The 14,733-nt window shown below is 39.5% G+C and overlaps 1 protein-coding gene across 4 annotated transcripts in view; it reads left to right on the plus strand.

Moving 5' to 3' along the window:
* RALGPS1 (Ral GEF with PH domain and SH3 binding motif 1) overlaps positions 1–14,733 on the plus strand; it is a 328,055-nt gene that overhangs the window by 135,756 nt on the left and 177,566 nt on the right. For all 4 annotated transcript variants that reach the window (XM_063432901.1, XM_063432903.1, XM_063432904.1 and 1 more), the window contains exon 9: positions 7,874–8,000. In XM_063432901.1, coding sequence (XP_063288971.1) covers positions 7,874–8,000 — 127 coding nt within the window. The remainder of the gene's footprint in view (positions 1–7,873; positions 8,001–14,733) is intronic.

The following is a 14,733-nucleotide window of genomic DNA, read 5'->3' on the forward strand; positions in this document are numbered from 1 at the left end:
TCGTAGAGTGTTTTAGTCTAGTGAATAATTTGTTTGTTGGTGATATAAATTCTTTACTTTATTGCCCTCTTGAAAAAGAAGAAGAAAAAAACAATAATGAGAAATTTATTTGTAAACCGTTCCAGCGAGTGTTCTCTTTTTTTTTTATTGGTTTTGCATGTGTTTCCAGCTTTTCAATTACAGGCCTTTTCATTGTGTTGGAATTGGGAACGATCGCTATGGAAAAATGTCCTGAATCTGGCCAGCGTTTGGGCTGATACAAGCAGGCCTGTAATCAGGAGTAATGGAATGATGACCGCGTTCTGCTTATAGGCCGTAACTCCACGCTACGCCGCAATGTGCCTTATTAAAGGGTAACTCTGCTAATAATACGAGAACGGAAACCCAGCCCCTAATGATATTCTTGGAAATCAATGATCCTATTGTACTTGAGCTTTATCCAGGTTGAGAAATCTGCCTTTGGTACATTATATAATTTAATTGAGGAAACCACAAGCTTTTATAAGTTGTTGTTTGGCAGTGCTGTCGGAATATGTCTGTTATTTGTATCTCCGTGTTCTGAGAGACTTTTATGGACACCAACTTTTCCTTTTCTCTCTCTTGCCTGCTCACCTCGAACCAGGCACTCCAAAACGTCTCATAAATCATCCATGGTCACTTAGATTGCATCATGTATTGCAAAAAGGCAGAGTAACATCTGGATAGTGCTTTCACTTACCTGGTTCGGCGTTTGCAGTAGCTCTGACGGAATCGACAACGCACGTTTTTTTCCAGCCCAAACCAAGACTGGCTTTGTGATTGTACACATTGGAGGTGGGAAGTTGTGGAATAAGTGCTCAGATATGTGAAAAGGCGAAATTAAGTTGATGAATGTAAACACTAAATCAAGAGGACGTGATCTGAAGTTGTAGGATGTGAGACCAAGGAATAGTTTGGGAAAATAATATTGAGCAAGTTGTAAAAGCTCACAGTGATATTAAAAGGATATTGGATACCAGTGCAAGCCATAGAGGTTCATCTAGATATAGAAAGGGTGAAAGATACCTGGAATAGCCTAACAGTGTAAGCAGGAAAGGCTAACTGTGATATAGAAAGGGTAGTAGATACCTGGAATAGCCTTCCAGTGGGAGCAGTAAAGGCTAACTGTGATATAGAAAGGGTAGTAGATACCTGGAATAGCCTTCCAGTGGGAGCAGTAAAGGCTAACTGTGATATAGAAAGGGTAGTAGATACCTGGAATAGCCTTCCAGTGGGAGCAGTAAAGGCTAACTGTGATATAGAAAGGGGTAGTAGATACCTGGAATAGCCTTCCAGTGGGAGCAGTAAAGGCTAACTGTGATATAGAAAGGGTAGTAGATACCTGGAATAGCCTTCCAGTGGGAGCAGTAAAGGCTAACTGTGATATAGAAAGGGTAGTAGATACCTGGAATAGCCTTCCAGTGGAAGCAGTAACAGTGATATAGAAAGGGTAGTAGATATCTGGAATAGCCTTCCAGTGGGAGCAGTAACAGTGATATAGAAAGGGTAGTAGATATCTGGAATAGCCTTCCAGTGGGAGCAGTAACAGTGATATAGAAAGGGTAGTAGATATCTGGAATAGCCTTCCAGTGGGAGCAGTAACAGTGATATAGAAAGGGTAGTAGATATCTGGAATAGCCTTCCAGTGGGAGCAGTAACAGTGATATAGAAAGGGTAGTAGATATCTGGAATAGCCTTCCAGTGGGAGCAGTAACAGTGATATAGAAAGGGTAGTAGATAGCAGGAATAGCCTTCCAGTGGGAGCAGTAAAGCATATTAGTGATATAGAAAGGGTTATAGATACCTGGAATGATCTTCCAGTAGATGCTTAGAGCTTCTGGCTCTAGTTGAGGCAATGGCAGGCACCCAGCAAATGGTTTGACTACTTATATTTGAGGGGCACCAGGGCACTCCTGGCACCATAACCAATACAGCGTGTTGTAGAGTTTTATGGTACTTTGAATGCTTCTTTAAGCAGGGGCTGGCAATCAACAGCACTTCAGATTTTGTGGACTACATCTCCCCTGAAGCTTTGCCAGTATGATGGCTGTAAGGACATTATGGGAAATGTAGAATCTGAAGTGCCAAAGGTTTTGCCTGCCTCTGCTTTAAATGCTTAAAAAAGGAAAAAAGAGAGAGCGAAAGATTAAACATTAATCTGTGATCCCTGAGACCTGAGAACACTGAGACCAAGTACTCCCAGGAGCCCAATCTGCCTTTGGTGATGCCATTCCTTCACACGGCAGATGAAGGTACATCCCGGAGGCAAGGCTGAGGGGACCTGACTCTGCAGTTCATCTTTTGCCAGCATACAATGTTTGCAGACGGTGAACGACTTGCCTTGCGCCGAGTTGACGTTAGCAGCCTTGAATTCTTGTTCGAGACTGCTAATGACTCTGCTGGAGGTGGAGTTACGTTTCCGGCAGCAAAATAGTTTTCTTAGTGGAACACTGCCCGTACGGACTCCAGGCACCATAACCACGTCATATCACTTAAGTGGTAATGGTGCTTGGAGTAATCTGTATATATAGATTTTAAAGACTAAGAAGAGACGGTTCAGTTTCCCAAATGCTTTAAGTATTGAACATATGTTGATGATAAAAGGTTGAGTAATCACAACATCAAATTCCAAGATTCATCTGAAACACACTGACTTGGTGACACTGTGCCCGGAACAAGGAGTTCTTTACATGCGGTATATTGACAGACTATATTTTGTTTTCATGGATTTCTCTGCCAGGGCCCGACCCAGTTCTCATCATTTTACAGAAGAACTGTGAACGTTCCACTGCTCCCTCTGTCTTACTGCACTGGAGCTTAAAAGGTTCAAACTGCACAGTGTTTCAATTTAGCATGTGGAGCGAGCAATGGCAGCCGGCACTGCTTTGTATCGTACAGAGAGGCCTTTGATATAACTTAGCAACTGTACTTACTTTGTGTTCAGTATAAACACGTTTCAGGAGCCTTATTCCTAAACATTTAACATTCCAAACCATATCTATTTATTGTAAAATGTTAACAACTAAAATTTGATACATTTAAATATTTTATATTTTTTTGGTTTCTACGAACGGCAGTTTAAAACAAAACAAAACAAAAAAAACTTTTAATAGAATCATTTTTGTTTTCAGATATTTGTTAGTTTATTAGGCAATAAATACATTTTTTTTCCATTTTTTATCCTCAGTTGATGTATTTGTTAGCTATGTATCCCATGTTTCAAAATAAATATTTTGCAGATTATTTACTTTTTTAATCCAAAAGCACTCTGTAGGGAATGTGTTATTTTAATGTTACTAATGTAAAAATCCTCTGCACCACGAATGATTCATCCCCCTAAATCTGGCTGTGAACTCCACATGTGACTCATTTTACGAGTCTCCATATATCTGGGAACATTTAACCTTTTCATTACATTACAGTAGATGTTATGGTGTGTGGTCGGCTTACTGACTCCTAGAGTACATTTTTAGCCTATAAAAAGTCACTACAATCCTTTTTAACTACGGTAAACTATTTACTGTAGAATGGCCTTTTGGGCATTATTTAATAGGTCCCCCCCATTACGGGATAAAAACCAAAACATCACTCAAGACGCTCTGCTCCGATTGGGAACACCTAACCCGCGGGATTAGAATCCTCTGTGCCATGCTATTGACCGCTACCCAGGGACTGCCACTGATCTCCTTGCATGGGACCTCTAACTGCTGCACCCAACTTTAGGCCCTATGGCTAGATTATATGGCCAAACGGACCATAATGTAGAGCTATGGTGGGACTCTGGGTTGACCTGCAGCGCCTCGTTGGTAGGGCTTGGGAGCTGTGGCGCAGGGGATATGGCTGATGGCCGACTGCAGAGGCTCCAGCTCCCGCTTGACTGCTCCCCCCATCTCCTCCCCCCCTATTTTTCTTCTTCCCCCTTTCACACTCCTTTTCTTCCTTTGTTCTACCTCATACCTCCTTTTCCTTTAGACATCTATATGTCCCAAGATCACTGGAGTGGACACACAGTCTCTCTTGCTCAGATCCTCTTTCCCCTCTCCCCCTCAATCTGTTTGGAACACCAATAGAGGTCAAAGGGGTGGGGGGCCTGATAACTGACCAATGTATAATACAACGAGTATGAGACGGGTCCTCGATGGAAAATACTGACCTGACTGTGTGTTCGGCAGATCTTCTTCATTGTTTGATTATACCTTGTTTCTGCATCATAATATTGTAACATAACGATCCAATTACCAGTCATCGCTGAGTGGCCATCATTGCACTACTACGACACGCAATGCTTTTGTATTGTGTTATACACAGAATGTTCATAATATAACAATGTTCTATACATGGCCTATTGTGAGTTGACAGCCACCAGCTTGTGTCAAGTATGCCACTGGAACCTATACCTTGTTTCACCGTAATGGTCTTTTCATTCCTTCGTATCATTGCAATATATACAAAATTTAAATAAAGATTGTCTAAAAGAACCAAAACATAATAAATTAACTTCAAACTTACCTGGAATCCAGTGCGGGAGAAAGCTCCTCACGCTGCCTTCCAGACTCCATCTGACACCACTCCATTCTTCTCTGAGGTCCAATCAAATGCTTCTCTGGGAGTGGAGTTTTGGACATGGGAAGAAGGACATTTAAAAAACCAAAAAAAAACAAAAGCTGTTAATAGTGGGAGGGTTGTTAGGACAGACTCTCCTAAAGAGACAAGGTTAGCTAAGATTGTAGTTACCAGATTGCAATGTCCACAAACTCCACAAAGCCACCTTATTCGATTGAGGAGTCTTGAAAGCACCAGTGAAAATCCCAAACAGGCTTTCCTCCTTTTCTTATTTTTTCTTTCTTATTTTTTTTTCACCCAAAAATAAATTTTGGAGATTCTGTAAGTTTAATGAAATGAATGTGCAGTTGTGAGGAGTTTGCATTTTTGCTCTTTTTGGACTTTTCATACCCTTTTCCAGTCCACTATTCCATTTTGGCCACATGAAGAGCCAGCAGCTGTCACGTTTCTTGGCCGTACCGCACTACATCTGATATTTTATGAATCTTGTCAAGTAACGTGCATTTCTAAGAACCGTTTTAAACATGTAGACACATTTTTAAGCCTTAACAGCACAGGAGAGCCAAAAGTTGATGGAGTGATATAATATGCAGCAGAATACTTTCCGTTCCTCTTCTAACTCCCCTTTTCTCCCTACTTTTCCCCTCTCATGACACGTGTGGTAACGTGTGATGGGGCCGTGTTCCAGTCTCGTGTACTGAAGCCTAAACCTCACATGATACACTATTAAATGCAAATGTTTCCCTGTGTCATTCCAGCCTGATTGGGACTCGCTTGGCTTCTCTGACCATCAACTCTTCCACTGCCAAATCTCTCATTTGTCTCCGGTTTACTTTTCATGTAGACGGAACCGAAAACAATTTACTATCATTCTCCCACTCGTTAATGAATATCACAGGCTGAAAGCTTTGTTTTTATATTCATTCTTTTTTTATATATATATATATATAATTCACCTTGTTTTTTTAGCTACACAGAAAAATTAAAACTTTGGTGAACACACAGTTTGGCAATTGGCGGAGCAGAAGCAAAAATGTACCTAGAATCCATCAATCAAAAGAATCCTCGGGAAGGGCATACTGCAGATCAAAATAGAAGCTCCCAAGTACTGAGATCAGGCACAAGGAAGAACGGATAATAAATATAAATAAAGGCAAGGGGCAGTATAATCATTAGGTACAAGGGGCATAAACAAAGGAAAACTGAAATAAACATTTTTTTATTTTATTTAATTTTTATGGCGTGAACTGGTTCTTGACAAGAATAGTTAAGACTAATTGAGAGTAATTTTCTTTCTGGAGACCCTACAATTAAATCAATGTGTAGATCAAACACTGCACTTTAAATAAACACCCTATTTGTCTAAGGTTGTTTTGTCTAATCTGTCTGTTCTGCTTTTAGTATCTTGTGAACTCAGTTGCGGAGACATGCTGTGACTTTAGTGTAGTCCGGACAACTTTTACAAGTGTTTTTGATTTTTTTTTTTTTTATATTTTCGCTTTAAACCTATTTCTTGTAGATATTTCTATTTGTATTTGTAGATATTTCCTACACGATGGATCACTTTTGGAAACTTTGGAAAATACTGAATCTTTTTTAAATAACGGATACCGAAAATTAGCCATTGGGTTAATACATTTGTGGCCGAACCATAACTCCCAAACTGAACATGAGCTAAAACTACCATTACAAATACACAAAAATAGGTCCTGCACTCAGACTCCCACTACTCATGGGCAGCATCAATGACCATAGTACATCAGCCCCAATACACACAGTAAAAACCCAACTCCCTAAGCATATTTAACCCCTTAAGGACACATGACATGTGTGACATGTCATGATTCCCTTTTATTTCAGACGTTTGGTCCTTAAGGGGTTAAATAACGAGGTTTTTAGTAACACTCCAATACAAAAAAAAACCAGTTATTTAAATATTCGTGGGGATTTGGGATAGCGCGCAAGTAAATATTTTGTTTGCTAAAACACCTATTACCCGGCAAGTGGATCGTGAGATACAGTTAATCAATTTGGATAGTTAGGCTTCAGCAGTTTCAGAAATCAGATTATCTATACAGGTTAATAAACACCATCAATATATCTGATTGATCCAAGATCCTCTTGTAAGGTCTTCGATGTTTTCGAAGGAATGTTTCTGTTAGACCTTATTATTATTGCAATTTATATAGCGCCAACAGATTCCGTAGCGCTTTACAATATTATGAGAGGGGATTTAACTATAAATAGGACAATTACAAATAAACTTACAGGAACAATAGGTTGAAGAGGACCCTGCTCAAACGAGCTTACATTCTATAGGAGGTGGGGTGTAAAACAGGAATTTGTAATCAAATAAGGTGGGCTGCCCTTTAGGAGAGGGCAAGAGACAGGTATGTGAGGTAGTGGTTAGTCTTGGAGGCCATAAGCTTTCCTAAAGAGATGGGTTTTAAGGCACTTCTTAAAAGATGCAAGACTAGGGGAGAGTCTTCTTGTGAGTCTTCAGATTGCTATATGTTTAAACTGGGATCTGTGGACCTCTAGTGGTGGCTAGAATCGTCATGTATGTACGTTCTAGTGGATCACATGTTTTTAACACTTATGTTTTTTTTTTTTTTTTTTTTCGTTATTATGAGTGAGTTTTGGAAACCACCTCACCGTAAGTAGTCAAACCACTTTAGTACAGTTGGCCATCCACAGACCCTGCTTCCAGTCAGGATAATCTGGTTAGCTTTGCAGAGCTAAGCAGGGCCATGTAGGACCCAGGTGAATTGTCCAACCATACTAAAATGGTTTGTCTAATAACCAAGGGTCTGCGGCAGTGAGGGTTAATGGTCCTGGTACGAGGACCGTTCCTTTAAATGGATGTGTATATGTCATTACTGCAGGACAAGGTGATGGTTCTTCTGATATTGTTCTGGATTATTAAAAATATTAAATAATTTTTCATGAAAAAAACCATTGTGCCTACTGAGCATCATAATCAAATTGCTGTTCCAAGGGAGAACTTGTTGATTCAGATCAAGTAAGACGACAGAGAGTTTATTGAAGCTACTGTTGGAAAAACACAGTCTACACTTGAAAGTTATCGTGGATTAAAAATTGTCAATAAATTGTGATTTTCCTGGTTTAGTAAATCCCTCTAAATATTATACACCGTTTCAGCTGTTTGGGTCATGAAACGAAATGCTATGTAAACCAGTGCCCACAATCTGATTACAAAGATGCCGATGGGAAGATTGTTTCAAATCGAGCAGATGGTTAACAACCCATGTTCTTAATGTGTTTTTTGTAGCTCTTGAACCGGAAGGACAAGACGACGTTTGATAAGCTCGATTACCTTCTCTCCAAAGAAGATAACTACAAGCGGACGCGGGAATACATTCGGAGCTTAAAAATGGTCCCGTGTATTCCTTATCTAGGTAAGAGTCTGATTTATTGGTCGATCTCATTAAATCCTTTCCACTATAATCCTCATGAAATAGCAGAACACGGAGAATGATTAACAAGAAAAAGAGTAACATTTGTCATTTTAACATTACTATTTCTTTTCCTCTAGTATAGTTTATGTATTGTATTTGTGTAATTTTCATATACACCACATTTTCCTTTAAAATTAGAATTGATTTATTTGTACCATACCTGTCCCCTCAGGTGTTTAACATGTGCTTTGGGGAACTTGCCTGTGAGGTGATTAGTTTTACAACAAAGGGCGAGTTAGCGGCGGCGTCCTGTCCCAAGCGCTTATAACTTCTACTTGTGTAAATCACAGGAGCAATGACATCACTCTTTCCTGGAAGATTTTTGGTCAAATAAATAAAATAAAATAAAATGACACACAAAGATCAAAGCATATTTTACAAAGTGTTTTAGCCTGCACAAACATGGGGTTTTCGCTTATATGGAAATTAGTGTGGTTTTTGGTATTTGCTATAAGAGAACATTAATTCCTACAGACGGAATAAATAATTGAATGTTTCTCTTTAGTGTAGATTGTTCAAAGGGAAATCCTGTAAAACAGAGGTTTGGGGGTTTGCTTCGTTTTTTTAGCTTTAAATATACTGTGGAATATTGTAATGTAGTTAAGTGGAAAAAAAAGCATTTGTTTTGTGTTTTTACCAGTTGTTCTGTTAAATTGACTTTCTCTGCGCAGTGTTTAATGTTATCAAAGCCTTCTATCTTCTGCGTAAAGCTTTGCAGACTGATAATTTCATGCTAATTCCCTGTTATCCAATGAATATGCATCATTATATGCTTGCCAATGTTGAGTCTCCCTCTCTTTTAAAAAACAAAAAACAAACAAAAAAAAAATTGTGAGCTGGCCTTAGAAGGTCTGTCCTTGTCATAGGGGACAAAACCTGATGTAAATTGAAAACAAAGTGATTCAGTTTCAGCCTACTAGAGGATCATGGGAAAGGAAAGCTAATTTGCATGGCATGCCATGCCTGTAACTTATTCAGTGGCAGCTGAGCTGTCAAATGTATATACTCACAAAAAATAAAGTGTAAAAAGAATGACACAATTCCAAAAACACGGATTAAAAGAACCTTTACTGTAATTTTTTTTTTTTTTTTTTTTTTTAACAGTGATAAAAACAACTTGCAATAAGCTACTTGTATCGTTTTTATGTGTGAATTAAGGTTCGGGGTTTTGGTTACTACACCCTCAAATGTCCCACTAGATGTGGCTTTTTAAATGAAGGGTTCCCGTAAAACCTCAATGGCACGGTAGAAAGCTGGTGAATGTTTTACCGCGGCTGTTTGGTCACCAGATTACAGGATCTCATTTCATCCCAGGTAGGAAAAGCCTTGCTATCAGCATACCAGCGGTGTCCGCTGTGCTGTAAATTGTAGCTCTGTGGCGGGTACCTTTTCCCACATGGTAGAGCTGATGAGATAATTGCAAGGTTAGAGGATTTTTCTGTTGCCGCTACGGCTTTCTATGTTGTCATAAGTCAGCAGGATCATTTTTATACTGGAGCACTTGGCATTCAAACTCTGTATTTTGTAAAATAAACCTTTCTGAGGAAGGACTTAGACTGTAACTTGTATTGCAGAGAACACGTTACTCTGATGTAGGTACTCCTTATTGATTTGGCCGACTTGGAAGACCAGCTTATATCTGTCGTAATAAAGATTTTGGCCTCGGTACGTTGTGTCTGCAGATGTTTCTGACCTGTCAATACATGGCTCGGAAGCCATACGTTTACTTCTGAATGTATCTCTCTGAAATATCGTATTTTTGATTGAAGAACAAATAGCCATATCTTTGCTTTAGGGCTGGGCAACAGATTTCCTGCGGTTTGTGGGGGATGAAGATGATCTTTTTTTCCACGGCCTGGGCTATTCCCTGCAGAAGAATGCTTGCATGATTAATCAGTGCTTGACATCTGTTTTCAAGCAAGCTCCGTGTTTGTGGAGTATCATGTCATGTGGATTTTTGGGTGATGTAAACAAATCGTTCGCGCAGACAGAGAGCTTAGACATCCTCATGCTTTGCTTTCTATTTTGGGAACAATTTTGTTGTATCTGCCTGTGCTATTGTCAACAAAACGTGATATTGTTCTGTAATTTCTCTTATTTAAAGGTATGCTCTCTGAAAACACACTTTTTTCTTTTCTTTTTTTCTTTTTTTTCTTTTGTCTTTTCACTGTAGTAAACATGTATTCCTATCGCTATATTTTTTACCTTACCTATTTTGGTGTCCTCCTCTCCCATACGGGTTTTACAGTTGGGTTTTAAACCTGCAGCGCTACACCCTCGTAGCGCTGGTCACTCCAGTGATGATGATCTCAGACAATTGAAAGCTTCAACATAGGGAAGCATTGGGAGGCTAGTGCGCATGCGTGGCACATCGTGGTGCACCAATCAGATGCTCTCTATGAGCAGAATTTGAGAATGGAGTCTGACTCTGACTCAGATCTCACAAGGGAAAAGCCTCCATTAACCGTCAGGAAGACCACCCCTAAAGGTCTGTTAATATTGCCAGTTTTAACATTGCAGGGTGAAAACGCCAGACTGCACTGCACCAAAACTTCTTCGCCTATAGTGTCTCTTTAAATTTGAATTCAGAATTAATTGTTTTGTAGGCTGGTGTAAATGTGTTTTTCCTTCTTAATGGAATGTACTGTTGTAGTCAGTACAGAAATCACAACATGAAAATTTAAAAACAACAAAACACAAAATCACTTTCGGTTGGCTATTGTAATTGACCCTACTCTAAGAAGTAGACAAGTCTAGTATGTAGAGATATATACAGACAAGAAGATACTGATATACAGGTAATTAGATGCCTGCAGGTTCATGGATAGATATAGCTAGATAGATTGGAATAGGTGGGAAGGTAGAGAGATATTTAGATAGGTGGAACGAGATATAGACATATATTTTGGTAATTAGGTAGCCGGTGGATGTATTTGACCAGTTCTCTCTATATACCTAGAACTGTGAATGTCCAATTAGAAATATCTACTTATCTCCCGTTGACTGAACACAGTTTGTCTTGCTAAATCGTCCATATCCTTCCCTGCTAGGCTGATGTTGGGTTAGATCATATGGGTAGCTATAAGAAAATCCCTTTTTAACCAGCTTCTTGGAACGTTCATTATAATCATAATCAAAGCGCTCCATAGATCCAGCAGTAAAACAAGATTCGCTCGTCTTGCAGGTGGTATATTCCTGTCTCTGCTCCCCCGTGCTTGTTCGTTTTATGTATATATTTGTGAGCACACCATATGTGCAGCAGCTGCTTCAAGTTAGTGACATAATGCTGCTCGCTGCCGGCTGGCTGTAATGTTAAATTAATTTGTAATACAAAATCCAGAACGCCAAGGCTTTCAGATCGAAAATCCATCAGTTTAACCATGTGTTTAAGTCTCTGACAGGGAGAATCTCCTCCCCTCTGACTGCTCGTTCATTGAGGATCAAAGAATGTAACTTCTAGCCCGGCAGGGTTTGTATATAAATCATTACTGGTGTAATCAGGCGTTTAACTTTATCATTTCCTTAATGCCGGAACCAGGATATATATGTGTCTGTGAGTCTAATTCTAAATATCCAGACAATCACGTGGTGTCTAATTGTGAAACAATTGTTGTCGTTGGTCTCATTGTCCCCATGCCAGGAGTAAGTGACTGCTTTTTGGGCCAAGTGCGCTTAATCATAGGCTGTTGCATAGACTCTCCCAGAATGCAGTGTGTTTACAGATACATTTCTATAAAATGCTGTCAGGATAAAACGTGAGTTGTTAAGCGACAGAATTATACCCCCTTTTTCATGTGATATATAAGCTGTTTAGGAGCTTCTTCTTTAAAGCACTATAGGGTCATTAGGGACCCTCTCCCCGGAACCCCTTCAGCCACTTACCTTTCTCCAGCGCCGGGCTCCCTCTGTGCTGGGGAACTCCCCACCCCCTGCCGACGTCAGATCCGAATACGCATGCGCGGCAAGAGCCGCGCGCCCATTTAAACTGCTCATATGAAAAAAATTACTCCGTGCTTTCCTATGGACGTTCAGCGTCTTCTCACTGTGATTTTCACAGTGAGAATCGCGGAAGCGCCTCTAGCGGCTGTCAGTGAGACAGCCACTAGAGGCTGGATTAACCCTCAGTGAAACATGTTTTCAGCTGCAGGGTTAAAACTAGAGGGACCTGGCACCCAGACCACTTCATTGAGCTGAAGTTGTCTGGGTGCTTATAGTGGTCTTTTAAGGGGAGTGCAAACAAATTTGTGGCATGAAAACAAAGGTTTCCTGAAACTCTAGGATGTTATATCTGAAACCTGTCGCTGCTGGCAAATAAGTTAAATGAAAACATGAGGCTTTTGGGGGGGTAAGAAGAGATACCGAGCACCATATTATCTGTTGTCACTTGAATCATCCCCTTAGTTCTGCTCAAAGCCATGCCCGCTGTCCCTGAACATGCTCAGAGAAAGGGCCAAATTATCGTCCAAGTCCATTGTATAGGCTTGGATAATGAATAACTGCTTGTTGAAAAGGAGAGATGGCGTGATAGGTAAAATAACTGCTCGTTGATAAGGAGAGATGGCGTGATAGGTAAAATAACTGTTGATAAGGAGAGATGGCGTGATAGGTAAAATAACTGTTGATAAGGAGAGATGGCGTGATAGGTAAAATAACTGCTCGTTGATAAGGAGAGATGGCGTAATAGGTAAAATAACTGCTTGTTGATAAGGAGAGATGGTGTGATAGGTAAAATAACTGCATGTTGATAAGGAGAGATGGCGTGATAGGTAAAATAACTGCATGTTGATAAGGAGAGATGGCGTGATAGGTAAAATAACTGCTTGTTGATAAGGAGAGATGGTGTGATAGGTAAAATAACTGCATGTTGATAAGGAGAGATGGCGTGATAGGTAAAATAACTGCATGTTGATAAGGAGAGATGGCGTGATAGGTAAAATAACTGCATGTTGATAAGGAGAGATGGCGTGATAGGTAAAATAACTGCATGTTGATAAGGAGAGATGGCGTGATAGGTAAAATAACTGCATGTTGATAAGGATAGATGGCGTGATAGGTAAAATAACTGCATGTTGATAAGGAGAGATGGCGTGATAGGTAAAATAACTGCATGTTGATAAGGAGAGATGGCGTGATAGGTAAAATAACTGCTTGTTGATAAGGATAGATGGCGTGATAGGTAAAATAACTGCTCGTTGATAAGGAGAGATGGCGTGATAGGTAAAATAACTGCTTGTTGATAAGGAGAGATGGCGTGATAGGTAAAATAACTGCATGTTGATAAGGAGAGATGGCGTGATAGGTAAAATAACTGCTTGTTGATAAGGAGAGATTGCGTGATAGGTAAAATAACTGCTTGTTGATAAGGATAGATGGCGTGATAGGTAAAATAACTGCATGTTGATAAGGATAGATGGCGTGATAGGTAAAATAACTGCTTGTTGATAAGGATAGATGGCGTGATAGGTAAAATAACTGCATGTTGATAAGGAGAGATGCGTGATAGGTAAAATAACTGCTTGTTGATAAGGAGAGATGGCGTGATAGGTAAAATAACTGCATGTTGATAAGGAGAGATGGCGTAATAGGTAAAATAACTGCATGTTGATAAGGAGAGATGGCGTGATAGGTAAAATAACTGCATGTTGATAAGGATAGATGGCGTGATAGGTAAAATAACTGCTTGTTGATAAGGATAGATGGCGTGATAGGTAAAATAACTGCATGTTGATAAGGATAGATGGCGTGATAGGTAAAATAACTGCTTGTTGATAAGGTGTAGCAGAGCTTGTTACGACGTATTAGAGGGAACATGGACACATCATACCAGTGCTGTGGGGTTGTTCCCCGTCAGCAGCCAGAGTTCCTAAAATTGCTGGAAACCAATTAAAAAGTGTATTTGATTAAGAATTCGTCACATTTCATCTTCTCTGAATTAAAAAAAGCTAAACTAGTGTTTGTATATATATATTTATATATGTATCCTAACTTCGTTCAACACTTTCCAGCCTCTGAGCTGCACATTTACGGACTATAGAGAATAAATGATTTATTTTGTTTCGTTAAATGTTTCTAGAAAACGTATAAAATATCAGAACAATGTATACATAAAGAACTGGCCATGCTGTCGGAATCGCCGCTGCCATCTCTTGGGGCGGGTAACGTTTTATCGGTGAGTAAAATTAATGCCTGGGTGGTCACGGCAGTAAACAAAAGGACAGCACGTGTGGGACATAAAATCCTAATACTGGCTCCAAATATTGGAACACGTAGCTGTGATGTTAGAGAATGGACTGTAAACGTGCTTTTAGCTTCAACAACTCTAGGAGAGAGGAGAGGCATGTGAAACACTTGCACAATTTATTCAAGGTGAATTTCTGATAAATACTATGCCAGGGTGTAGAAAAAAAACAAAACTTAAACAAAAACGCAAATTTTGGGAGCAATATTAAACAATTTAGAGTTTGCAGTCAGTATGGTCATTGTTGGTAATGAGAATAATTAAAACACCATTTAGAATTTTTAAATGGAAATAAAGAAAATTTTAAAACCGTGATGTATTCAAAAAAGAATAGTTAATGAAAAATGATGATGCCTGATTTTAATTGAGTATTTTGATTCTACATTGTCACATTTCTAAGCTGTTTAGACACTTAGTTGTTTCAGCAATTCGCCC

This window comes from Pelobates fuscus, chromosome 9 (genome assembly GCF_036172605.1).
Source record: "Pelobates fuscus isolate aPelFus1 chromosome 9, aPelFus1.pri, whole genome shotgun sequence".
In the NCBI taxonomy this organism is placed as follows: domain Eukaryota; kingdom Metazoa; phylum Chordata; class Amphibia; order Anura; family Pelobatidae; genus Pelobates; species Pelobates fuscus.